At 37.6% G+C, this 26,596-nt stretch overlaps 1 protein-coding gene across 1 annotated transcript in view; it reads right to left on the reverse strand.

Moving 5' to 3' along the window:
- DNER (delta/notch like EGF repeat containing) overlaps positions 1-25,573 on the reverse strand; it is a 111,718-nt gene extending 86,145 nt beyond the window's left edge. The window contains exon 1 of the mRNA XM_015638206.2: positions 25,221-25,573. Within this exon, the coding sequence (XP_015493692.1) occupies positions 25,221-25,463 (243 nt within the window). The 5' untranslated portion in view covers positions 25,464-25,573. The remainder of the gene's footprint in view (positions 1-25,220) is intronic.
- Positions 25,574-26,596: the final 1,023 nt, after the last annotated feature.

Genomic DNA, 26,596 nt, shown 5'->3' on the forward strand with positions numbered 1-26,596 from the left:
ATCAAATTTCAGCCAAAACAGGCACAAGGTGGATTTTGCTTCATAGCCTTATAGCACATTATACACATGTCATCTGCATGTGTGCTGTCATAAAGAATTGAAAACAAAACTTTTGTGCCTCAAAATGATATCAAATTAGATTAATTTAATCAGCTTTATTTTATAGTTTTCCATATACAAGCTGTTTTGTTTAGTAAGTGGGACTACAAGAAACATAATTCAGTTTAAATTGCATGTGTCATATGGAAGCAAAGGTTTTATAATGTTCTATACTTAATTTTCTTATAGAAAAAATCATAGAAAAATTGTTCTAGATATGGCTACTGCTTGTAACTGACAAGTATAAAACATTGAGTCAGAAAAATTACCTTTCAAAACTTTCATTTTAATAAAACAACCTAATTTTTCCTCTCTTTAACCAAGAAGTAATTTTCCCCTAATAATGTTCTAAGAAGTATGAAAACTCTCAAAAAACGTGGACTACAACAATTTCAAAGTTCATTTATACAAAAATAGGCTCAAATAAGACAGTGGTCTTTCTGCATCTCACACTGAAACTTATAATTGCCATAAATATTTTGAAAAACCCTACTAGAATTCACTTTGTAAACATCTGAGATTGCAGCAATTAACCTCAGCCAAGTCATTAATTTGATCCAGAAATCTGTTTGTACCTTACTTTTGCTCCAGTCACTACCAAAGCACCCTTCATAACTCTAATAAATTTAAAATAAAACAAATAAAAATAAAAAAAGACATGGGAGAAAAGCTTTTTCTTGTTCCTTCAAACAAGAGCATTTATACATTGTCAAAAGTAATTATAAGGCATAGATATACACATATTTTATAAATAAATGTAGTTACAGCTGCAACCCTCTTGCACCTGTATAATCCTCAGAAACACATCCCTTCTGAAATAAAGATATTTACCAGTATATTTATATGCCAATGCCTCCAAATACATACACAGACATAAGAGGATAATACTTAAGTGTAATGCAGAAAGAACTTCTTCAGGACTGAAGCACAGACCACCAACACCACCCTTTTTTATTGTTTTGTTGTTTTTTTAATTAAAAATATGCATACCTTTTTGGTATGTGCTCCAATTCCACTGATTCCATAGAAGTACATTTTCCTAACAGTCTGTTGCATCCTTAGAAGACATTCAAACATATTTTTGTATTTTTAAGATATAAACAACTCATTTCCATTTTGCTTTATAAAATTATACTGAGCATCGTGCTGAATCTTATTATAAACAGGAACTTCTTATTATAAATACATATAAGAAATGAACATTCCTAAAATTTAATGAGCAAAACTGTGATCTGCATGCTGTGGTTCATTAGGTTCTCATATGAAAAGCAAAAACACCACAGCTCAAAATTAAAAACTGTGGATTTAAATTAGTTCTTTTAGGGCTCCTCATCTTTTAACTGCAGTGGGAAATGGATATGAGAAAACAGATGATATAAGTTCAGTTCATTACTATCAGCTCTGCATTATTTCCCAACCTTCCTGATACTATGAAGATTGATTGCTACTCTATTCCTTTAGATATATGTGGATTTGAATTTCTCTATCATATTTCAGAAATGTTAGTATTTTTCTTCTTTACTCCTATTTCCTTACATTCATGGCACATTTTGGAGATCTCTTGTCTCAACATACCCTGATGTAGCACTGGAACAGAAATCATTAGCAATCTTGACTGAACTCTGTCATGTCTCCAAAGCAGCAGAAGTGTGTTTCACATGGGGAGAGCAGTGCTGCACTTCCCAGAAAATACCTACATTAGGTCCAAAAGAGTGGCCAAAACACCAGTGCCATCATGATCCAAGAATGGGGATAATTTTCACCACAGATGTGTGTAAGTAAGGAAGAGGAGATAAAAACACTCAAGTTACAAAAGCATGCATTAGGAAAAACTCACAAACTACAGCTGACCTCTTCATCTTCATCAAGCAGCTTATTTTCCGTACCATATGAAAGCTCAGGCTGTTTATTGAACTTTTAAGTAAAAAAAAAAATCCAAGATTACCAGTTAATAATACAATCTCTTGGGTAAGAACAAAATTTTTGTGTTCTGGGAGTTGTTTTTTTTTAAAATCTACCTTATTGCAGTAGAACAAAGTCTGCCTTGTCATATTTCAAGGCTGTATAATTTGGTTCTTTATCTCATGTCACATAAGACTTTAGATATCTCTGAATTGCCTTAACTCGCCAAAGCAACCACACCTCTACACTTTATAAAAGCAAAGAAAAAAAAAAAGTATGAGCATTTTTAAAATAAAACAGGTGTTTTATATATCAGATACTTTAATGAGGTTTCATTGAAGATACACACTGGAGGAAACAATGATTTGAATATGTAAATAATGGAAGAGGATACCCACTCACAGCAGGACAGCTACTCTGCTCTGCACTTTGTAAAACATGTATTAGTCAAAACTGGATAATAATGCCAAGAACTACATTTATATTAAATCTTCTATAACTAGAAAATTATGTTTTAACAGCAGCCATGAATCACGGATACAGGGTTAGCAGAATGGAATCTGGTTACTGAAGCCATGCCAGGTTAACTGAACTAGGTCTTGTTAAACTAATACATTCTTTGTGCAGGGACTTTTCTATAATTGGTTTTCAAACAGTTATTTCAACTTAAGTTGTGTCTGTGAAGTTGTGCTGTTCTCATTTTATGAGAATTTCATATAATCCTGTGAAAGAGAACTCTTGCTTCAAACTCCTACACTTTCATTGCTGCAGGCAGACATGGAGAGGGTAGATAGGGCAGGAGGATTATTAGGCTGGAGACAGGCAGCTTCCCCTCTTACTTCCAAAGACAGCCACAAATATTTCTTGCTCATGTCTTAATAATCAAGCCTTTAGCATTACTTTTCCTGCAGTGTCATGACAAATCAACCATGGAGCAAACACTGCTGAGGTCTCCACGTCCCACCATCCATTCTCTTTCGTGACAAACTAGAAGCTCTTACATACGGGAATCATTCCTTCCCTCCGTGGTTATGCAATTCAGCAGGATTCTCATTCACTGGTAATTGTATAGATACTACAAACATACATGAACTATTTTACTCAGAATCACAAGAAAATGATGGCATTGGTTGATTACCATGGCTGCAAGGTCAGAATCTTACATGGGAGGTTATTGCAGTCAGCTCAAATGACCCAAATTTGACACGCTACGCAAACTCCAGCCCTTCCCAAGCTAAATCAAAGTGAACAGCTCTCAACAGGAGCATAAGACCTCTCGAGTGTGTTTTACATTGTCTACTTAAAACTATCTGACCCAAGAAGGATACACCTCGCTGATCATTGTTATCTGGAAGGGAGTTTACATCCAAGGGAAACAGGCTTATAACTCAGAAATTCTGTCTGAAGGTAGCTTAAGAGAAAACACACTTTGCTTTTCAGCTATCATATTTGAGAATATCTGCCATGAGAATGCCTAAATGCAAGAGCTTTGTTTGTTATATTACATCCTTAAAGACTGCTAAAAATTTAACTAGCTGGAATCCAAAACATGTGACCCTAAATTGAGAAGCTGTTAAATAAAACATGTAGGAACACACTCAAAGCTTTCATTTGGAATTCTGTTGTGGCCATTCTATATTTGGAGCTTGAATGTCTCAAGAATTACCTCAGGTAACCCATAAAAAAAAAGTATCTACCAGGGGGCAGAAGTCAGTGGCTCTAGGACAAAAAATAAAAATAAATCCTCTTTTTAAACCTGTAGCCTACATGAAATGTAGAAGTTAAAAGGAGTTTGGAGCACATTTTGTCACGGCCAACAGTTTACCTAATTAAGTCGGGGGTTCATTGTCACTTAGCATTCTTTCACTCTTAAGTGGATATCCAGAATGAACAGCCAGCTGTCAGAAAGTGACAGAGATGAATATTAATGTATGTTGAGGGGAAAAAAAGTCCAAAAGCTTTGCTGTCACATTACGTTCTTACATATAAAAACATACTCCCCCATTTTGTGGGCTGAAAATTCACAAAACAATCCTTCATTTTACTAGTTTTTAACTAATCTGTGGTAACCACCACTGCTCTAGCCAACATAAGGCAAGGATGGTGAATTTTGTGGGGGGGAAGGGGGAGTGTTCCCACTATTAGAGCATTCAGTTAATTGATCCTGATACATGAACCCTTACACGTAGGAGAAATCAAATCCTGATAGTCTGATAGAAGGGGTAACTGAAGACACACTTTTCCTGATGTGATAGAATCTGCATGCTGCAGGAGCAAGAACAAGGCAACGCCGCATTGAACGGCCTCCGGTCGTGAGCTTACCAGCTTCAGAAGCTTCTCATTACCTTTTCCCCTGTGGTAGAACTTAGCTTTTCAGAAAATACACTGACAAGGTGCCTCTCTATTCAATTTCAAAACAGTTAAAATGTTTGTACACCTGAAACAATAAAAATTATTGGTTATGACAGCACATTACAAGATTTTGGAAAACAATTTCTTCTGAAGGCTTTTGTAATAATTTCTGGCAACTTCTTCAGTCCTGTCCCATATAATCTTCTGAAAATCAATACTATGTTGGACTGTTATTGAAACATTACACATTTTTAGACAGGGAAATGCTGATTAGACAAATTTCTTCAATTAAATTTTCACCAGCCCAATATTAGTACAGTATTTATAAGCTGTTTGCTGGTTTACAAGGTTTATCCATTAAACCAAATAAGTCTTTTCAGTGACATTTGTTTGAATTCAGACCAGGACACAATTAAATATTCAACCCAATAAAAGGCTGCAGTAAAGGACAATAACGAAACTTTAAAAGTTGTTTCAGCAATTGTGGAACTATGAGCAAAAAGCAGTAACAGCAATATAAAAATCACTGAGTAAAAAGTGGTTCCTGTCTTGTTGGAAGAATATGGCTTACAGAATAAAAATGTTGGAGAAATATTGCTTCATGTGTATTTGTTTTCACTCTCTGTCAAACACAGATCTTCTAGTAAACAAGGAAAGTTTGAAGGTAGCGTTTTTGAAACCTTTATTAAAATTAGCATCCCATCCATGAGTTTCACCTAGAAATAAAAAGACTCAACACTGAACATTCTAAAAAACTATAAAAACTGTGTTATATATTTTTCTTACAAATTCTCCAACAGACCTAAAGCTGAATTCTCCCATCAGTGTAGAGCCTGTGTCATCCATATGATGATGATGATCAAAGAAAAAAAATTAATCTAAATTTCCTTATTTGCAACCTGATAATAAAATTATTTCTCTTTTCACTATATCATACAATTTTGTCTATCTAGCTGTTGCTACTTTATGCAAATCAAATGTTCTTCATTAAAAGTATGAAAAAAGTATGCCATTGAAATTGAAATATTTAAGTGTAAAACTATACTCACATCTAAAAGGCAGTATTTTTATCAGCACAAAGGTCAAGCAGATTGTGATGAAAAAGTAGGGATTTTTATTTGTTTGGTTGTGGGGATTTTTCTTCTAAGTACAAAATAATTACGGGTATATACTTACATCTTACTGAACCAAGTACAGACTAGTCCTGTCTGTCATACCCTTGGATCCAATTTCTCCATAATGCCAGGCTTCCCCATTTCTATTCAAATTACAAGCCATAATTGAGAATTCATTATCCATTGAATCTTATGTGTAGGACCATTTACTTTTTAATGAAACCAAAACAAAACAACATAGAAGAAATGTTCCCTAGCTTACAAACATACCTTCATTAAACCTCCTTTTTTAATTAAAAATATGATATTAAAGTCAGGTCTAATGTAACTTGTAAGATCTAAAACCCCAAGTAAATACTTTGATAAAAAAGTTATTAAAACCATTTGTTACTACCTCATTAACTTCTGTGTTTGTCAAACATGTCTATTAAAGAATGTTAAAATTTAATCTTATGTCTACCTATTAAAAAGCAGAAAGCATAGAGAGAAATGAAAGAACAACACATTATTACTAAAGCAATCAAGGCAGTGATAGTGATAGCAAATTTTACCACCTCAAGAACATCGAGGCATGTTATATGAAAAGGGAAGTCAGATACTTCTGGGGACAGAAAGAGATGAGTAAAATAATAACTTCTAGCAAGGAATGTTTCTTAATATTTTTTATTTTGGATATAACATGGAGCAAGATTGAGAAGTATTATTAAAGGGTATAAGCAAACCAATAAATAAACTGAGACTAATGAAAAATTGCCACCAAACACCATCTTTGATATGGAAAAAAAAAAAATCTCAAAAATCTTTCAAAGTAGGAGAAATTAGAAGTGACCTTATACTGTGCTACCCCACTAGCACAAAAGAAAAGAGACATCAAAATAAAAGAGAACATTTCAGAATTAGAAAAAACCTTGACACTAGGTTTCAAAGTCAGAAAATTTTCTTTCCTGCAATTTAGGAAAAAAGAAATCCTCCTTGTTGTTTTTAACATAATCCTGTTCCCAATGGATAAAAATCCTTTAGATTAAATTTCTTATATATAAATTTGTCTCACATGAAATGCAATGGAATAGGAATAATGTCACTGCATATGCTGCTGGTAATATCAGTTATTATTTTTTTGCCTTACAATACTCTATTTTCAAGCACACAAGTCATTAAGCACTGCAGCTTTCAGACCAAAACCTTTTACTTACAACTTTTACTCACAAAACTTTACAAGATTTAATCTTTTTGGAAGTGTCTAGGAATACATGCTTGGTTTATTACATCAAAGAACCAGTTCACTGATATCCCTGCATCTGGACAAGACTCAGCATTCATAAAAGAAGTGAAAGCTAGAAAGCTTATTTTCCTGACAGTGGACACTATAATCTGAAATGGTTGATGGCTTTGAAGAGAAACTATCACTATTCCCAGAAATTGTGCAATCTAGCAAAACAACTTACTTTCAGCAGTGGCACAGAATTCAGATAATGTCACAAGGAACTGGACAGCATTCCAGCCAAAGCAGAAATTATCTATTTCATCTGATAAAAGTACATCTGAATATAAAGTCATAAATATTTTTTACTCATTTTGAACACAGATGCAGAGACATGTGCACGCTATGTTGCAGAAATTAATCAATTATTTGAGTTTTAACTGATAATGTAATTTCTTAAGCTAAAATTTCTTCCTCATCTGATCTGAGTGCTACCATCCACTACAATAACCCAGTAAGTAAAGCAAGCCCTTTCCCTAAGTGAACTTCCATTCTTCTTTCTCCTTTTTCATTGCCCCTCCCTTTCTTTACTGTGAGAGATCATCCCATAAACAGAAGATTGAAATGAGCTATCACTAAACAGGGTCAAGCATATACCAAAAAAATTCTGTTGTTAAAATCAGCAGATTGAGAATTAAATGGTTAAATGTTTTAAATTACAATGATTCACCCATTTACAACAGGAAAATTTTCTACTTCTTTCCCTGCACACAAAAATATCAGAATGACCCACTGTTAACATTTTTACAATTAAAAACAATTACTTGGCAAAATACACTTGTTTCCTCCTACTCACAAAAAAGTTAGAAAACCTCTAGGCCTAATTCTGTATTTCCTAATTTTATAAATCTTTCTCAGTTTAATTTTAACATAAGAGGTGACAATAAATTTGCTTTACTGACTGTACACACCTCAAACAGCTATAAAATACAATGACGTGAGAATTCTGCAGGAGCAAGGAAGAAAGGATGCAGATGGCATTGCGTGAGAATTTGTGCTACAGATGGGAGTACTTCCCCGACTGAAGGCTTTTGTTAATCACTGAATTGTGCCCCTGAGCTCGGTGTTTTTATCCTGCAGCTCCCCTGGGACAGCAGCCCAGCATCAGCAGCCAAGGCCAGGACAGCCCTGATGTCACCAAGCAGCGCCCGGGCCTGTCTGGGCTGGAGGCACCCAGGGATGGACAGCTCGGCTGGGAACTCTCCTGGGCACCTGCCCCCGGCCCTGGGAATCACATCCCTGTAGGGGCAGCCAAAGGGCCACAGCTGGGAACAGCTGGACCTCAGAGACCTCATCAGGAGGGGTGCTCCTGTCCTACCGTGGAGCACCAAGGACCACAGCCCGGCTAAACTCTGAATGAAGGTGTGGTTACAAAAAGCGAGGGCAGCCCTTCAGTTCTGGTGTTTAGCAACATTAGTATCTTAGGCACTAGGAGACAGTCTGTGTGCCTTCTGCAAAACCCTCTGCAGAAGGAATTGTTCCACACTATTCAGTCTTTCTATTATACATTCTCTATTATTAGATATTGCTATTTTAAGTTCTTCTCCAGGTCTTACAACAAAACTGTATAAACAGACTTCACACTGATAGCATTTAATTGCTTTGCATGTGCATTGTTTAATGCACGAATGATTCAAGCAATTAAGAGCCAGAGGTGCTGCTTAGTTTCCATCCTCTTAGAACCCAGGAAAATCTAGTGAAATAAAGCAATGATTCTCAACTGGATTCATGCAGTCTGAAACCATTCAGTGTGTCTTCTGAAAAAAGAAAGCATGTAAAATATGCCTATGATCCTAGGGTTTTACATATACTTAATCTGGTTCCTAAATTTTGCATATTTTGTTTAAAAGTTGTGAGGTGTTTCTCATTGTTAATTAAAAAACAGATGCTAGGATAAACTTTGTGAATCTATATGATAGCTCCTTTTTTCAAATGAACTATCTGATTTTCTGATTTTTTTCTTCAGCAACCCAGACACATGAAATTAAATTTCAGAGGAATGGAGATATGAGCAAGATCTACCTTTTCCACAGACACTGGGGTCTCTGATGTACCAACCATGAAGCTATTGGAGCCATCATGCACCGAGCCTGGCTAATTTCAGACAATGCACACTCATCTGTAAGGAGATTCTCCTAGAGAAGGCTCATTCTCTGCATCAGACCAAGTTACAGAAGTCTGTGTTGGCATGGTAGCCAGAGTGGCAAGGAGAAACAGCCATTATTATTACAAACAATAAATGGAATTTCTTACTTCCAAGAAATTCCATTTAACATTTGTAAATAAATAATTATTTATACATATATTATTTGTAAAAGAAAAAATTCTTTACTTCAACCAAGTCCAGAAAAGGCAATTGGCTGATGATCAAATATTGACTTGCAATTTGTAGGCAAACAGCTGGGAGAAAGCTGGATGCGCATCAGCCTTTACAGAGAGCTGACCTGGCAGTCAGGGAAAAATGCTCACCAGAAGATTTCTGCGTCTGGAGGTTACTGTAATTAGTAAAGAGCATTCTGTGAAACTTCCTAAAAATCACAAAATCAGAACTGCCTCATTTTATTCATATAAAATAAGAGAATTTCATGTGGACAATTTGATGACTACATTCAGCTTTCAGTTGATAGCAGATTTTTTAGGGTGGAAAATAAGCAGGCTACAGATGGGGAAAACATTGGAGCTGGCTCAGCAGGGTTAATTCTGGCATGATGCTGCATTACCAGTCAGCTGCAGTGCCTCAGCACCACACTCCAGGGACCAGGGTAATTGTGCATGGAGCTGGCAGGGAGTCAGGAGCTTTGTTAGCTCCTGATCAGCATTAACCATTCTAAATAAAGCTCAGCTCTACGCAGACAAATGTAGGTGACTCCACATGATCCTCATCAGTACCCTGGAGCTTTCTTCCATGTGGAGTATGCTGTTTCCCCAATAACAGATAATGAAAAGTGACTACTAGCAGGAGAAAGATTTTGTCCAAAGCTGTTTCACTCAAATTTCAGCCCTTCTGTATGAAACTTCCCAAGGAGTACAAGGAAAGGAGGAAATTGGTAGAAGAAAGCAGACCTTTGCATTTTCACAGGTGCACAAACACCTGCAATAAAGTGAAAAAGACAATTTGCGTTTGGTGTGCAGAGTGCAAATATTTCATCATAATGAGGTGAGTTTTAACCGTTACTGAGATTTCCATAAGGTTATAGTCCACACAAAGGAACACTTTCAGGGATTCAGAACCACTCTACAGAAATTACAACAACCTAAACAAGTCATCAGAACAACATCCTGTGACGAGGTAAACTGGTAAAAAGTAAAAATAAAAGGGGGACAAAGTGAAGGCCTAAATACAAAGGGAGACCAAATTAAGATCTTGGCACAACTAAACATAGCATCAAAATCCACCAGATTGCTGAATGATTTTCTAAAACATTTCTACAATAAATCTGATAGGAACAATAAGCAAATTAGTATCAGCAGGTAAAAATCTACAGTACCCATCAGCTCTGAAGAAGACTTCTATAAGCTCTAAAAGGTCATCGTATTGTTATATTGTAAAAGAAAGTTAGCAATATTTGGAATGAAAAATACAAATCCATTTTGTGGTCTGAAGGTATATCTTTTTCTTATAAGATAAGAGATTTCCAAAGTGAAATGTGAGCATATCTTATTCCAACATTATAGAGATACAGTAAGTTTTGTTGTTGAAGAAAATAGGGAGAAAATTTCTCGGGGCAGATTATAAATCAAGCCTTGCAATACCAAGTTTCCAAAACTTTAGATCAAAAAACAGTGGTAACAGGTCAGGCAGAAGACAAGGAAGAACAGCCAGGGTGAGGACAGGATTAATTTTTTTGCATCTATTAATTATTTGTAGCCAGAATTATTTTATCTGAATTGACCAATGATGTGGTCTTGCAGATAATGGTCGCTATTGCAGTCTATTGATCTAACCCACAATCAGCTGAGTGCAGCAGAAACAGTCTTTAATTAGGAATTTAAATATGGCTGAGAAACAGATGCTTATTTCTTTCTTTCTTTACTCATCTCATCTTGAATCATATAAAATCTTTCATCTTCACACAGAATCCAACATAGAACTCACCCTATAGTGATACAATGAAAATATTAAAAATTTTAAAAAAATTAAAGAAAACATAAAGCCCAAGGGCACCTAGAACAAGCTGTGCTTACCACATTTATACAGCACAGCAAAGGATTCAGAGCAAGGCCTCTGAGCTGCACTGCTCTATTCAAGCCATTTCAGATTACCTGGAGAAATGAGCTTCTTGAAGGATGTCAGCAGCATCACAATCCACTGTGAAAAAATTAAACCACACTGGCCACAGCATTGGGTGCATCTGCATATATATAAATGATGGGAGTCCAATTCAACTGTTAAGCTCAAATGCTTCATTGTAGATAATTATTTTAAATGTTGCTTTAAAGAAGTTATTGTTACACAGCTTCAACAATAGATTATTCTAAACCTATTCCAAAGCCCATACAAAAATGGAATCTCAGATTTTTCATACACTATCAATCTACACTGAGTTATCACAAGTGTAGACAAATAAGAAAGTTGCTATCTGGTCTAATTAGTTGAAATAAAAAAAAAAGATGAATTCCCACACTAGTAAGAGTTCTTTTGTCATCTGATTTTCCACAAAGCATTTTTAATTTTATAGTCAAGTATTGAAAACAAATTAGATCAGAATGATGCCTCTGTGCTTCATAGGATTTTCAAGTACAATTCCCATTCTCAGCTAGCTTAGTGATAGAAGCCATCTACTATGGTTGCTCCAGGAAACAGAAACAGTAAAACAATTATGAGATTGTAATTACAATTGGAAAAACTTATTGAAGGACTTGGTCCCTCAGAAATTCAATCTTAAAGATAAAACTAAAAATTATTGGCAGTGAAGAATTATAAAGACTGACTCCCAATGTATTTCACAAAAAGGAATTTTATAAAAACTTCTTTTCTACAAGAATCTTCTCACTCCATCTGGAATAAGAAGAGATGCAGTCCACTTACACTTCCAAGATGATGCAGATGACTATGCAATATGACCTCAGCAAAAAGGCACATGACCTCCACAGTAGTTATTGGCCAAAGCTGAAAGATCTAAAAAACCTAAAGACCTAAATGCACTCTGAAATAACAGTATTACTTAACAGTAATAACTGAAAGACAGGGTTAAGAAGATAGTAAAAGACAGAGAAATCTATTCAATTTTTCAAGAATTGAGCAAGTTTTACTAAATTTTTCAGAACTAAAAGGTAGGCAATATTTCTAGCTGGTAAGTCACTGCTGAGGTTACTGCTCCTGAGCAAAAATATTTTACCTATAAGTCTGCAATTTGTCTAATAGGACTAAATGAAAACTAACTGGATTACTCTAGTTAGTTCTCCAGCATTATGGAAATGTAAATCAGATTTACTACAAAAAAAAAAGGGAAAGGAGAATTAATATAATTATTGTATTTGGAAACTCATCAGCAATGAAAACTGACTATTTTTTCTCTAAATTATCTGCTTCTTATATATTCCAATTCATACCTTAATGCCAAAAATTAGTTCTTAATATTTCTATTAATGTGAAATCCTATGGCAGATGTCTGACTATGTCTGCTTCTGTGTTAAAGAACAATGCTGGCCTAAGAAGCAAAATTCAAAAATCCATACAGATGGCTAAAAATAATGTGGGTTCCTGTATCCACATGAACAATGGTATGTAACATTATAATAGGAGCAGAGAAATTCATGATCTTTTCTTGCCTGTGAGAGTGCTAAGGACACCTGGAACACTATGTAGCATCATTAATGCATTTATTCTGACCTGGAATACAGGCAGGTGCCAAAGAAAAGGCCAACAGTCAAATTCTCTGATATATTTTGTGAATTCACCTAGCTGAGACACAAAAAATTCAAACCAACTACCCTTTTAGTTGTACCTAAAGAACTGTCAGTACTGAAAAGAAAATCGCACAATGCCATTGAAATGCAAGTCAAGCAAGAAAAGAAGCTATCAGACTTTTTCAGCCTCTAAATCCTCTTTGTCTAAGACGAAAATAAAAACTATTTTTGGCAGTTAATTTTATTTATGCAACTCACAGTTAAAAGACAACACCAGAAGCTACAGAAATTACATTCCTGCAACTGCAGTGAACAGATGCCTGAGCATCAAACAAAACGAGACTTGAACAGATGTTATTCTGATAAAGGTAGAGGAAAATCAGAAAAATGTACATAGAAAATATTTCAAATAGATTGTCTTCTAATGGCTGTTTGAAGTATATATTTACTCATCTATCTAGTATCCTCAAAAGTATTCCAAAGCCTGTGAAAGTCAAAGGCAAGGGCAGTTTTGTGGTTCAGGAGCAGCACTGCTGTGGATGTGGATGTCAGACCAGGGCCCCAGCCCAGCTCTCCCTTTCCAAACCAGCCAATGCAGCAATGCAAACTTCCCTTGCTCAGAGCGTATTTTGTAGATGAAAGCAAAGCTTCTGTAATTGTCAAACTCCTCAGCACAGACACAAGTGCTTTGTGGTTAAGTCTGAATGTATTAATTTCCTCATTCTATGATGAAGATGTATGCTAAATATTTCAGATTATCTGTTACACAAGCTTAAAAGTCATTCATAAAGTTCAACTTTTGTCCTTTTTTCCCCAATGCTGCCTGTATTTCATGTCTTAACTAAAGAAATGCAAACACAAAACATTGTATTCCTACTCATCTTCGTCCCACTTACTTCATGAGGTTTAAAGGGACTGTGAATTACTTATTATTCTACTTATCCATAATTGAAGTAGAATGATTGCAAATTAGTTTCTGCACTGAAACATCCCTACGTACACTTTGGTTCCCTCTGGGTTTGACATGATTGTCTTTAGAAAGAAAGCAAATTCTTCTAAAATGAGGGATACAAATTTCATCAGCTCAGCCTGATCAGCAATCAACCTAACACCTTTACAACTCCCTTGAAAAACAGAAAACCTCATCTTTGTTATTGTAAAAAGACAGAAAAATAAACTGTACAGATCAGCAACTGGTACTCAACACTTTTGCAGTTATCTCCAAAATTAGATTAGGTAATGGCAAGGTTAACATTTAAATCAATACACCACTAAATACTCAGGAACTTTTCTCTCCAGACACCACAAGAGATAGAAACTTCCAGCTGAACAGAGGGGTTATCAGAAAATGACAATTCATTGATTAAAAGGAGTTTGGTGCAGGCACCTCTGATCAGAGGAGGCCAAATCACAGATGTGTTTGACAGACGTTTTTGCCTCTCTACTGAAGCAGTAATGCTCTGCTCCAAGGTCAGGGAACGCTGCCCCTTGAAGCCCTCAACTGCAGCCCCACTCTCAAAGCCAGAGAAGAAAAGAGAATTTTAAACCATAAGACTGCCAGGATAATTTGAAGTTCTCAAGGCTTCACAGAACTTCAGCTTCACAGAACTGCCCTGCTCACTGCCAAGAAGCCTGGAAGAGCCTCTGCCAGCCAGCAGATCTCAGAGCTCCACAGCTGCTGGCAGAAAAGGCCCCACCTCCAAGTGGGGTGAACTTCCACACCATAGGCAAGGAGCTTAGAAAATCTGAGAATACAGAATAGAGCTGGATGCAAATGTATCTTGGAAAAGAAAAATGTCCTCAGAACTAGAAACCTGAAGTTGGAAGATGCTGCAGTACTCATCACAAAGTGAAAAGCACATACGTCATGCAAAAATAACTAAAGTGCTAGTATGTCACATACTAAGGTTTGTTTGCACAGCTGTCATTCCAGAGTATCCTTCAATTGATTAGTATAATAATTTACATTACAACTCATGTAAACATAAAATATGGTTAAATCACGCACGAAGAAAAACCCCCTGCATGTTCCTAAATCAAAAACAGCAAAGTTTGGGCCATGCCCTGGTTTGCTACACACTGCTACCAGCAGGACTTGATAATCAGAGAGCAAACTGTAACTGATAGACCTATCCTGCTGTTCTTAAGCAGGCCTTTGTGAAAAGGCAGAATCACTGTAACTATTGATCCATCCTTTCTCACTCACCTGCAGAAAAGAAAATGATGAAATTTGATGATTGCAGGGGAAGATGTTTAACTGGGGAGAAAGGTGTTTTGGAATCAAGTGGCACAGCTGACCTTGTTCTTGCATTCTTTCACCTTAAAGAATTTCGTTGGTACATTCCAAGAAACCAAAGCTCAGATGGTTACTGAAATAACAATTTCTAAACTTATTTTTAATGTTTTCATAGACAAAGAAATGCCTATGAGTTTACATCAGCTTTAAGTGATAGTCACAGTCAAGTCCCAAGCAACATTCTAAAGATGTTCCACATTTTTAGAATCCTCTGTACAAGCCAGGTGCCCACAAACCAGAAAGATTATCAAGAATTTCATTAACATCAACTCAGTACCTTTCCATTACTTTTAAAAGGCAATAGTTAGACAAATTTTAACATTAGAGTCTATTACAGTTATGTAAATTAAGTCAATTTGTCCTTCCTTCAATTAAACATGTTAATTTCCCAGGGGACTCAGCACCATTTTCTTCAGTTGTCACATATGCCATCATCACACAGTACGCTGTAGCCTTAAAAAGAATTAATCAAGTATCTGATCTTACAGCCCCTGCCTATGTCAGTAAACCTCATGTAACCCAACTCCCTGAAATTCAAAGACATTCTCAAATGAGAAAGTTTCTCAGACCCCCACATACAAGAACACAACCTTGGTGTTCCACAGTCACAATAAATGCCAGGAAACTCTCTTGTGACCAGACAACAGAATTAGAAATTTCAACACAAAAGGCATTTAGCTCATAAACTATTATTAGACTTTTGCACACCCTTCTTCCTTCTATGTTTAGTTTGTCTGAAAACAGTTAAATTTGCCTGAAAATTAGATTACAATAGAAGTACAAGTATACAGTCAATCACAAGTTATTAATAGACACATAGGTGCGTATGAAACCTAAAAACTTCATTTTGGTTAGCCATAACAGAAATTTGTTCGCTAATTCAATTTTGATAAAGGTATTTAACAATTTGCTTAATTTCCTCAGCAGAAGAAACTGTACTTCACCTTAAAGTCAAAGATAAAAATATAATTTGCATGAATTTTTACATATTTGCTGAATTGAATGCACAAATCATTAAGGCTGAATAAGAAACCTAAGAATTGTCATGTGGTTTTTGGTGATAGTTACAGTCCTTATGGACAAACACAACTAATATATATTTCAAAGGGAGATCACAGCAATGTACCAAGTCTGGAAAATTACAAAAAATTATCCATTTGTTTTCCTTAGCCACATGATTTGATTAATAGCTGATGCCCAGAAGAATTTAACTGTCTCACTGCTGTTGGTTTTTAAAGGATTGTCCTTGTCACAAGATTACCTTCAGACTCCTCCTGTTTGTGTGAAAGTGAACAAGTAGTCCATCCCACATTATTCAAATCTTTCCATATCTACTAATCTTTCTCGGGGTGCTATCTGTTTCTGCCTTCCCTGTCTTGTAAATAAAGTTACCTCAATGTGATTTCAGGGAACCAAGTACTGTTTGCTCATAGAAGGGAACAACATTCTAGAGCAGCTTCTGCTCTCTTCTGACATTATCTGCACACCTTTAAATTGCATGTTGAACACTCAGTCTCAGTGATTATACCACCAAAACTTATGGATATTCCTCCCAAAGACTTAGAGTTTATTTACTTATTCAGAATAGGCATGGTTGACTGAAGTAATCCTCCTCCTGTACACTTGTCGTCAACAAGCTTCAGTTTTATTAGATGCAGCACAAAGGACCAGATAAGGGCTACCTAGACTGAAAGGGAGGCTTGTTGGAAAGAAAAGGAACCATATCTTGTTACTTTCTTTACAGCTATTGTTCCTACAGCTACCCTAAAGTCTTCTCAAACTGACAATACAGTTGCTGTTGCAACTAATACATGAGGTACCACAAAGTTCTCAAAATCATTAACATTCAGTGACCTTATCTCAGTAAAACAACCCTACTTTCACTGTCAATTTGAATTCTGTTCTTACCTTACTCAAGAGCACCTTGTTCACAAACACCTTTGCTACAGAAGTCTTTGAAATGCTGGTCATTGATATATTGCCCTGTTTCCAGTGGGAAAAAAACATTATGAAACCAAATTAATCTGTAAACTGCTAGACTGAATATTTACCAGATATAAAAATAGTCCAAGCAGTTGATTTTTTTCTTTAATAGGAAGGCTTTTTTCATTAGAATTCAAATATATCCTGATAGGATCACTGATGTGTAATTCAGAATCTGGTATTTCAATATTATGCTTCCTCATAAAGTGATTCTCACTTAGCATTCTTGGAGCCTTTAAACATATTCACAAATTAACCTTTTGAACACCTAGGATTAACTGAATTTATAGAGAAGAAATGTAAGAAAGTTCTATGAGTTTTTGCCCAGTGTGACTCAGCAAGGCAGTGAGGATTGCAAGCACCAAATCCTGATATTCCCATTCCTAGTCACTATGTATCAATTCCAGACCTTTCCATAGAATTTACAGCTACTTTTTCAGGGTTTACATCAGAATACAATAATAAAAATTCAACATAATTGTCACAGCCTGTATTATTGTAAAACTAAGGTCAACTTGACAAATAATATAGGGCAGTGATATGTATTGCTGAACTCAAGCTCCATATGCAGCACACAAATCAGCTTTTGAGTGCCTGACTGCTTCTTTGTAAGAGATTACATTCAGCCAATGGAAAATAGTTTTCTGATCAAACAAACATTACTTCCTCAATGTTTATTTTGGTGTGCCTTTCTCTTGTTACAAAATTGTTGGAAAATTACAACTGCATCACAGTTTAAGACCTTTTTTCTAATAATACAATTGCAATTTGTTTCATGAATTTATACTGATAAATGAAAATTTTCACTTCAGAGAACATTTGTTTTGGAGTTTACTTTATTCTAGTAACATTTAAATTAGAAAAACGATACAGAAACCAAAAGCTGAATAAAACTACATTTTTTCCTTAAAAACCAACTCAAGACTTTTAATAAACACTGCTCTTTAATGCCAAATGCACATAATAAACTGGTTTTACCTTCAGATTTTGACTTAAATGCCACTAAGAAATTTTAATGCAATTTGCCCTACTTTTGCCAAAAAATGTTGTTTCAACAGATGTGGGTGCACTGGAAATTTGGATCCTTTAATTTGGGGGTCACCATACCACCAGCAGGCAGGTTTCTGAGCTCAGCCTACCACATCAACAAAAAGTATTTAAAAAGATAAATAAATATTATTAAAGCCTTCCCTCTAGTGCAGTTGTCAACAGGTAACCTTTCAGCACTTAAAAACGGGATTTAGCATTGCACAATCCCCTTTTTTAGATTAGCCAGCAAACAACAGGAATATCATTAACTGGTTTATTCAATTCAGAAAGGACATTGCAAAAGAAAAATATTCACTATATGCACATAGAGGGAAGAGTAGAATAACTCATTTTTTTAAAGGGAAAAAACACAACAGGGGAATACAATTAAAATGAAAGACAGAAAATTAAAACTAGAAAAAAAATTTTTACCACACAATTAGTAGTGGAATTAACACAATTAAGAGTGGGATTAACTGGAACACAAATGTAAGACTAAATACCATAGGGTTTGATATTTAACAACAGAGTGAGCTGTGAGAACACCAGAGGCAACTGCAAAACCAAAAACCAAACAACCTATGTTTGTGGCCAAGTAGACACTGTATTCTGCAGATCCATATCTGCCTATTAAAACAGAAATTTAATTTTAATTAGTCATCTTCTAAGATTTCTGGACTCATGACCCCGTGGTCAAGTGAGATCCTGCTAAATGACACTTCTGAAATTACTGATCTCGAACAAGTACTCCTCAGAAGGGCAATATGTATGAAACTCTGAGAGCCCTCGAAAGGAGGGGAGCCATCCTACCTCCTGTAGCACTGAATCAAGGCATACAACTCCATTTCTATGGGGAACCTGCCACACTGAAGACGAGTTCCAGAGCTACACAACATATACATGACAACATCAAGTTAGATCATTTCAAAGGAAAGTAAACCAATGATTGTTTTAAGCAGATATGATTGCAAATTGATTTTCTTAGATCAAAGAGTGTAAACTGCAATACAATACAACATATAAAAAGCTGAAGCATCTTAGCATAGTGTTTCCTCTATTATCATTCAGTTACTTTACACCTGATCCAGCTTTTTGCAACCTTTAATCATAAAAAAATTTTGTATTGAAAGCAAACACATGAAACTTATATGATGGAATTTTTCAGAACCAAAGAGTTTGCACTATGTGTAATGACCTAACTAGCCCTTAAAAATAACTATTTTTAACAAATTTAAAGACAGCATTTTGAGATACTGGAAAAGATGATACAAAGATTCCAAAGGTTAGTGTGCAGATGATAACTAAATAATAACGTCTTACATAACTGAGACAGTTAGGGTTATTACATTATTCCAGTTCTTGTCTACAACTCTTTACAATAAATTTGTTTATATCCCACGGAAAAAAATCACAGCACAACTCTTTATTGACTGATTAGGAAACTGCTGAGTAGTCTCTTACGTATTTTCACATTATATGCTTCAAGGCAAGATGCTAATTTGAAAAGCTTAAATCTCTGACTGGAAATAATTTCTACTACACTTAGAGAAACCACATGTTATAACAGCTAAAATAAATCGGGTGGAGAAACTATTTTTCACATTTATTCTGTGCTATTCAAAAGCACACATTGCCACACTACAAAACTTCACCTGCTCCACTGCAATCCTGGAGATCAGAGTTCATGAGGTTCCTGGACAACACTGCACTTGTAGACCATAAGAACTCACAGAAAACAAATTATACCTGTAAATTCCATGTGACACACAATTGTAAACTGAAAAAAAACCCTCAACAATTATTTTGAAATGTGAATATAGTCATCTGTGACTAAAGGAGATGTAAACTAGAGTGTCCCAAAATTAATCTTTCAGATATCTAACACTAACATTGCCAGCTTAGGAGTCCTGCTTGCATGGCAGAAAATCTGTCATCACCCAAGTACAGTCTAAACTTGATGTAAAACAGACATACATAACAGGGAAATCATTCAGATGCTGAGCAAAGGAGAGGCAGAAACAGGACAAGAGTAATAGGCGAATGCAAAATCTAATAGGAAAAAAAAATACAGGGGTGTGTGTATACAGAATGGTTTAGACTGGAAGGAATCTGATGGAGTTCTCTGCTCCAAGCCCTGCTCAGGTCAAGGTGCTTGCAGTTTTGGCCACTCAAGCCCAGAATTTCTAAGGATGAAGGTCCTACAACTGTTCCAAATGCCTATTTCAGTGTTTGGCCACCATCATTGAAAAGCATTTCTTCTGTAAATTTAACTGGGATTTCCCCTACTATAACATCCGTGTCCACTCCCCTCCTTTCACTGATCACATCTGGAAAAAATCTTGCTCCTGTTCTCCATGACCAAGATCAGGTGGCTGAGAAGGGCACTTTGTCACCTCCAAGACAAACCAAGCTCTCACAGCCTCTTCTCACACATAGTATATTCATCAGTGCAAATATTTAAATTCTGCATCTTGAAAGTACTGCAAGAGTGAGCAGAGCTAGTCAGCAGGAAACAACATGGTAACTCAAAACTCAGGCTAAAGGACATCCATGTAAAAGAAGAAAATTCGAGGGCATCTACTAACTCTACATGTTGCTGTTATTAAAGATAAAAGAGCAAACAGAGTGGTCACGTCACAAAACATTTGAATCATGATAAGCACATAATCTAAGTGTATACCCTTCATTAATGAGGACAGAATGGGAAAAACAGCATTTTAAATATGACAATTCATTATGAATTTAGGATTAGAGACCTTTCAGAAGGGATGTCAGTGCTTAATAGAAAACGGATCATGTGAGGAATTAATCAGGATACTGAAACAAGGTGATTTAGCAGTTAGATTAAAGGATGTCCTTTTACACAGCTCTGTCCAGTGCAACCTGAAATAACCTGGCCAATGAAATTCACACTGCTCATGCTCAAGTATTAACCAGTGAGCCAAGAAACAACAATCCTTCTTCCTGCAGCTGTTTTCTAAGTGTGAATTTCTGCATTCGGCATTAAACAATTACTAAAAATCTATTGAGAAAAAAAAATCAAAGAAAAAAGAAGCAAAAACCCAACACAAGATAAAAATACAAAAGCAGGGGTCAAAAAAGGGTCAAAAAAATCTGAAATCACTGCACTAAAGTCTACAAACATTCAGATACTCTGATCAAAGACAAGAATAAATCCATCTGGCATTCAAAGGTACAAAACAAAAGGGAGGGAATGAAGAAGAACAATCAGGCAGAAATTCAGGAGAAGAATTAAAAAATAACTTTATAAAAATAATTATAAGAACAAAATTTAAAATATAATCTATTGTCCAGATTTTATAGTATCAGCTCCTTCCTTGACTTTTTAAAACTCAGTCTACACCCTTCTATAATTACATTTTAAATAAAATGTCCGCAATTATGTCTAAAGTATATTTTCTGTTCTAGGTGTGGAAACACCATCAGTGGAGTAAACACAACAAATCATCCCCAAGACCAAAGAGATCTCTTTGCTATTAAAAGAATAACTTGAACACTAACTCAAAAATGCACCACATCACGCTCAGAAGTGGAACATTCAGTCATCACTAATCAGACTGGATAGAAGAGAACTGCTGCAAAGTCAGAGTGCTGCTTCAGCATGCTTGAAATGACTTGTTTCCTAGTTCTGATTACTGGCAATCTATAAAATAACTAAAGATATATTAAAAAACAGCAAAGTAAAAGAATAAGATAAAATTATCAACCAAAAGAAAGAGGAAAAATTACATTAAAATAAACAAGACAAGCAACTAAAACAAAGCATGCATGACAGTATTTTAAAATACATTAATAATTTAATATTTCTTCATGTGATAGCCTTTTAATGAAATTAGCACTAGCATGGGATCAAATAAACACCATGCAATTCAATGCAATTCAATGTAATTAGCTAAGTTCTAATTCTGTATTTTTTAGCAAGTTACCTAGTTGATCATGAAGATTTTTCATTTCTTAGCTACTTACTTTGTACCTTATGTCTCTAAAATTATTTCATGAGGCACTAACATAAATTAATTTTTACATACAATTTTCCTGATCAAGAAAAACTATTTTATTGGATTCTACACATCATTAAAAATAACACAGTAGTCATTGTCTTAGTCATTAGAAATAAATATTGCTTTTAAAAGTAAAACACAAATAAAAATTTAGGGATTATAAAGTTAATAGAACTTTACTATCTGCTCATTTCAGTTCATATCATCAAATTCTCTCAGTGTAAACCTGAGAAATGGCCAATTTCAAATTCCCACAGAAAAAAAGCAGTTGAGTTCACTATAATTTCTGTACAATTTCCTTGGGAATACATGTGATTTCTTTGCTCAGACCAAAGTTTAAGATACTTCCACATAGTAATTCTATGTCTCCTTCACAGACTAGAAGTATTGTAAAGAGAAGTGGGAAAAAAAATTCAGAACCATGAAAAGATATGGAGGTTAATTAGAGCAAAGTCCCACAATGGGGGAGCAGAAAAATCCATAACAAGAAAAAAGCCTGAAGTTTGAAAAGCAAAGTATATTCAAACCATAAATAATGTGAGATATATACACATGCATAATTCATGGGATGGATGTACTAGAAGGACCTTCAATTTCTGTTGTTAAATAAATAATGAGTTACTAAAGCAATTATAACATGAAATCATGGAATTGGCTTGCCCCAGTAAAATGCATCACTTGGTGATAGAAAACTCTGAACTTTAAGAAGTATCTCATGTGTACATGATGTCAGTTTTACTCTTTTCCCATGCCAGCACCAGCATCCACAGATGCATCAAAACCAGTTACAGTAAAATCTTCAGGGGTAAAATTGATGTGCAATCTCCAAGTTTGACTCTCAGCAATCTTTCTGCATTATCAACTTCACCATGCCCAGCTGACTCACAGGCACATTGAGAACATTTCGTCTTCATTCTAAAATCTCGACACATCTGAGCAGAAACATTGAAATGTTGCCTTCACTACAAGAAGTGACACAAAAGCAATTCTCTTTTTAGAGAAGCGGGAGTTCCCAAAGAACTCCAGCTCCACCATAAATTCCAAAAAACCAAACTTACTTTCCAAGATCTGAGTATTTAAAGACAGTAATTCCTGTTCTTTCTTGCCCTCCAGGCATTTCTCTCTATGAGTCCAACTGTTCAATAACAACTGCAACATTAAGACAAGAACCCATATCTAGATATATCCCAGTGATACTCTGATTTTGCCAATAGTTTTTTCATAACCTGTAGTGGTGCGTGAAAAAATCCTTGCAGTTATTTTTAAATCATTACAGTTATTTACTGTCATTGAATTAGAAAACATGACCTTTCTTGCTAGAAGTTTAAGGCATTAGGCATCTGTTAAGCTCTGGGGTATCTGAATGACAGAGCAACACAAGACGTAATGCATTTGTACAACATTTTTTTATTCCCTATTTTGATAAAATGAGCAAAACCTCAAAGATGGGTGTACTTTGTTTATATAACACCTTAAAAACCCTGCCTGGCCTCCAGTTAAAGCTACATTTCAAAACCATATTAACTTTTCAGAACTACCTGGTATACACACTTTAAATTCTGATGCGATAGCTAGAAGTGGCAATAATTTCTTTATTAATATTCCTTGCAGGGGTCATTACTCACTATTTCATGAAAAGAAACAAAATGTGTAATACCATAAGCTTCCTGTTATTAGATAATAGAATGCATAACTGCTATGAAAACTTTGCCTATGTCTTTTATTAGAAAAACAATTAAACCCAGATCCCCAGGCACAACACTTCACAGGAGGTGTGATGGCAGCAAGTGTTATATTCTACTAGATCTTCAAAAGGGTCATTAATCTTTCAGTCATCGATCTCAGACGCTTAAGACTAACAGCAACGTGCAGAAGCAAACACACAGCGCTCTCTTTCTCTCTTTGTAGAGATAGAAACAGTCAACTCTTAAGGCAAGATCTAAAATAGCCAAAGAGAAATCTATTTAATCCACTTTCATCTCTCCGATTTTACAGAATCTCATTAGTGTAAATATTTTCACTTTCACTGTTACATTGAACCAGCTGAAGCATTTCTAGGCAACCAGATAACTCTGTGCATAGCGTTCCTACTTTACAATGACTCTTACACTCGACTACACATTAAGTCTTCAGTAGACGTATTATCCCTTTCATCTATTCAGCAGTATAGTTCACATAATACACAACAAAGGAACGAGAAAATAAAGACTAAAAAGCTGACTGAAATTACTTGAAGTCATTTGCTTCTATGTCAAATCCACTCACAAGTGAGAACACTGACAAAGCAATGGTCGTCAATCCACAGAGCCTTTTGTACACTCTGTCACAGAAAGTACCCCGGCACATACACATGCAGGAAACAAACCTCTGTGTACCTGCACCTGCTTTTCCTTATCTGGAGATAGACAAAACTGAGTGTTTGTGAATTTCTTAGCATGATAATAAGATCCTTAATGCTAGAGCCAAAAAAAAAAAAAAAAAAAAAAAAAAAAAAATTTACTATTTCACGTTACAATAATTAAATTCAAATGTTATTACATTGGGTCCCAATATGACCAAGCACATTAGAAAGATATTGCTTGCTGCTTCTCTGTATTTTAGGTCATTATCCCTACCCTGAGCATTCCAATGTTTCAGAATTCAAAATCAATTCAAAAGGCACCCGAAACGTGGGAGAGGACACTCCTAGCCTATGAAAACGACCACTGGAGACACGATTTAAGGATTAGCATTCAATGCAATAGACCATTCTCTTCCAAGGACCATCTTTTTCACCTTCCAGTAAATGAGTGTTAAATAACCTGCGAGGTCTGGGCGGCGGGGCGGGCTGAAGTACTGACATTAACCCAGGAGGCACCGGCTGAGCTCAGCTCCATCCTCCCTCACCCCGACCGAGCCCGGAGCTCGAAGCCGCTCCGGCTTGACGCCCGGGGTGGTGGCTCCCAGCTCTGGAGCCAGCCCGCGGCAGCCCGCAGGGCCGGCAGCGCCTGGGGAATCCCGGGAAGCGCCGGGGCCACCGCAGCCCCGGGTGCCCGCGACGGCCGGGAACGGAGCCGGCGGGGGGAGCGGCCGCCCGGGGCGGGGGGGACGCGGCACCGCCCGCCGGGGACCGGGACCGGCCGGCGCGGCAAGACCGGCGCAGGGCAGCGGGAAGGGCGAGATGCGGAGCGGGGCAGAGCGGGCAGAGCCGCCCGCGGACGGGGCAAAGGGGGAAACACTCGCTCTGTCCCCGCAGAGCGCGGGGACACCCAAGGGCAGCGACAGGCACAAGGACGCGCGGCGGGCGGGCGGCGCTGAGGCGCGTCCCTTACCTGGCAGGAGTCGCCGGTGACCCCCGGGGGGCAGGTGCAGCTGTAGCCGGCCGGGGGCTGGGGCAGGATCAGCTGGAGCCGGCGGGCCGGCGGTAGCGGCGAGCAGGTGCCGTTGTTGCGGCAGGGCTGGCTGAGGCAGGGGTCCCGGCCGGGGGGCGCGGCGCTGGCCGGAGCGGGAAGGCAGGCTCGGCGCTGGGCCAGGGCGAGCAGCAGCAACAGCAGGAGAGGGGCGGCTCGGGGCATGGCGGCGGGGAGTGCGGGTGCGGGCGCCGCTCCGCTGCTGGCGCCGGCAGGGAGGGAAGGAAGGAGGGATGGAGGGATGGAGGCAGCGGCCGCCCTGCTGCTCCCGGCCCGCGTTCCCCGGGCAACGGGCGGGCGGGGCCGGGCGGGGCGGAGTCGCTGCCTCGCCGCCGCGTGACCGCCAGGGGGCGCCGCCCGCCCGCAGCGCGCGGGCCCGGCGGGACGGGCTGAGGGTGGGGGGGGAGCCCGTCCGCTGCACAGATCCGCCGGGCCACGCTGGGCCCGGGCGGAGCGGACGGCGCTGCGCAACAACCCCATCTCCCCGGGCGGGCTGTGCCTACATGCCGGGGCACGGGGACCAATGGCCAGGCCCGCTGGCGTAAAACGGGAGCAGCGCGTTACTGAACGCCCGACGGGCGCTCTGGGGCCGCCGGGCCTCCTGCGAGTGACACCGCCGCGAGTGACGGTGTAGAGGGGCCCGGCGGGACCGAGCGCTGCCCTGGCTCAGGCAGACAGCCGGGAAGGGACACTCCTTCGTAAGATCAACTCACCGTTTGCTCCTTATTTACTGTTTCACAAGTGTAATTCGCTGATGTTTACTTTAAAGTTCTATTGAGACCAAAGCAGGGTCAGATGAAGAGCATAAACATTAATCCTATCATTTCTCATACTGCAAAGAACCTGTGTGATTTCTCAAGTGAGGTTATCAGCGGCTGATTTTTAAAAATCGATTTATATTTTGCCAGTCTTCTGGGGATTTTTTTTACTACCTCTTACTAGAACCGAGGTACAAGATCTGTAAATTTCCTAACAGAGAGCAGAAATATAACCCCTTTTCTTTGCCCTTCTTTCATTTCCTTCTGCCAAAGTGAAGTATTTCTTGTAACTAACGACTTCTCGCATCCCTATCGCAGGGTACAGGATTCCTGGCTACAATATTTGTAAACTTTCACACTTCACTTTTGGCTGAAAACTGTATCACGAGAAGAAATAACTGGTGATGCTAATTGAACTGAAAATTCGTCAGGGTCTCAAGCAGCTTGACCACAATATTCTGTCCCCGCATGCTGTCTCTACTCCCCCATATCCCCCCAGCCCCGTTCCTCGGGAGCTGTCTGTGCTCCTCCATCCCCCGG

The sequence above is a fragment of the Parus major genome, chromosome 9, assembly GCF_001522545.3.
Source record: "Parus major isolate Abel chromosome 9, Parus_major1.1, whole genome shotgun sequence".
NCBI lineage: Eukaryota > Metazoa > Chordata > Aves > Passeriformes > Paridae > Parus > Parus major.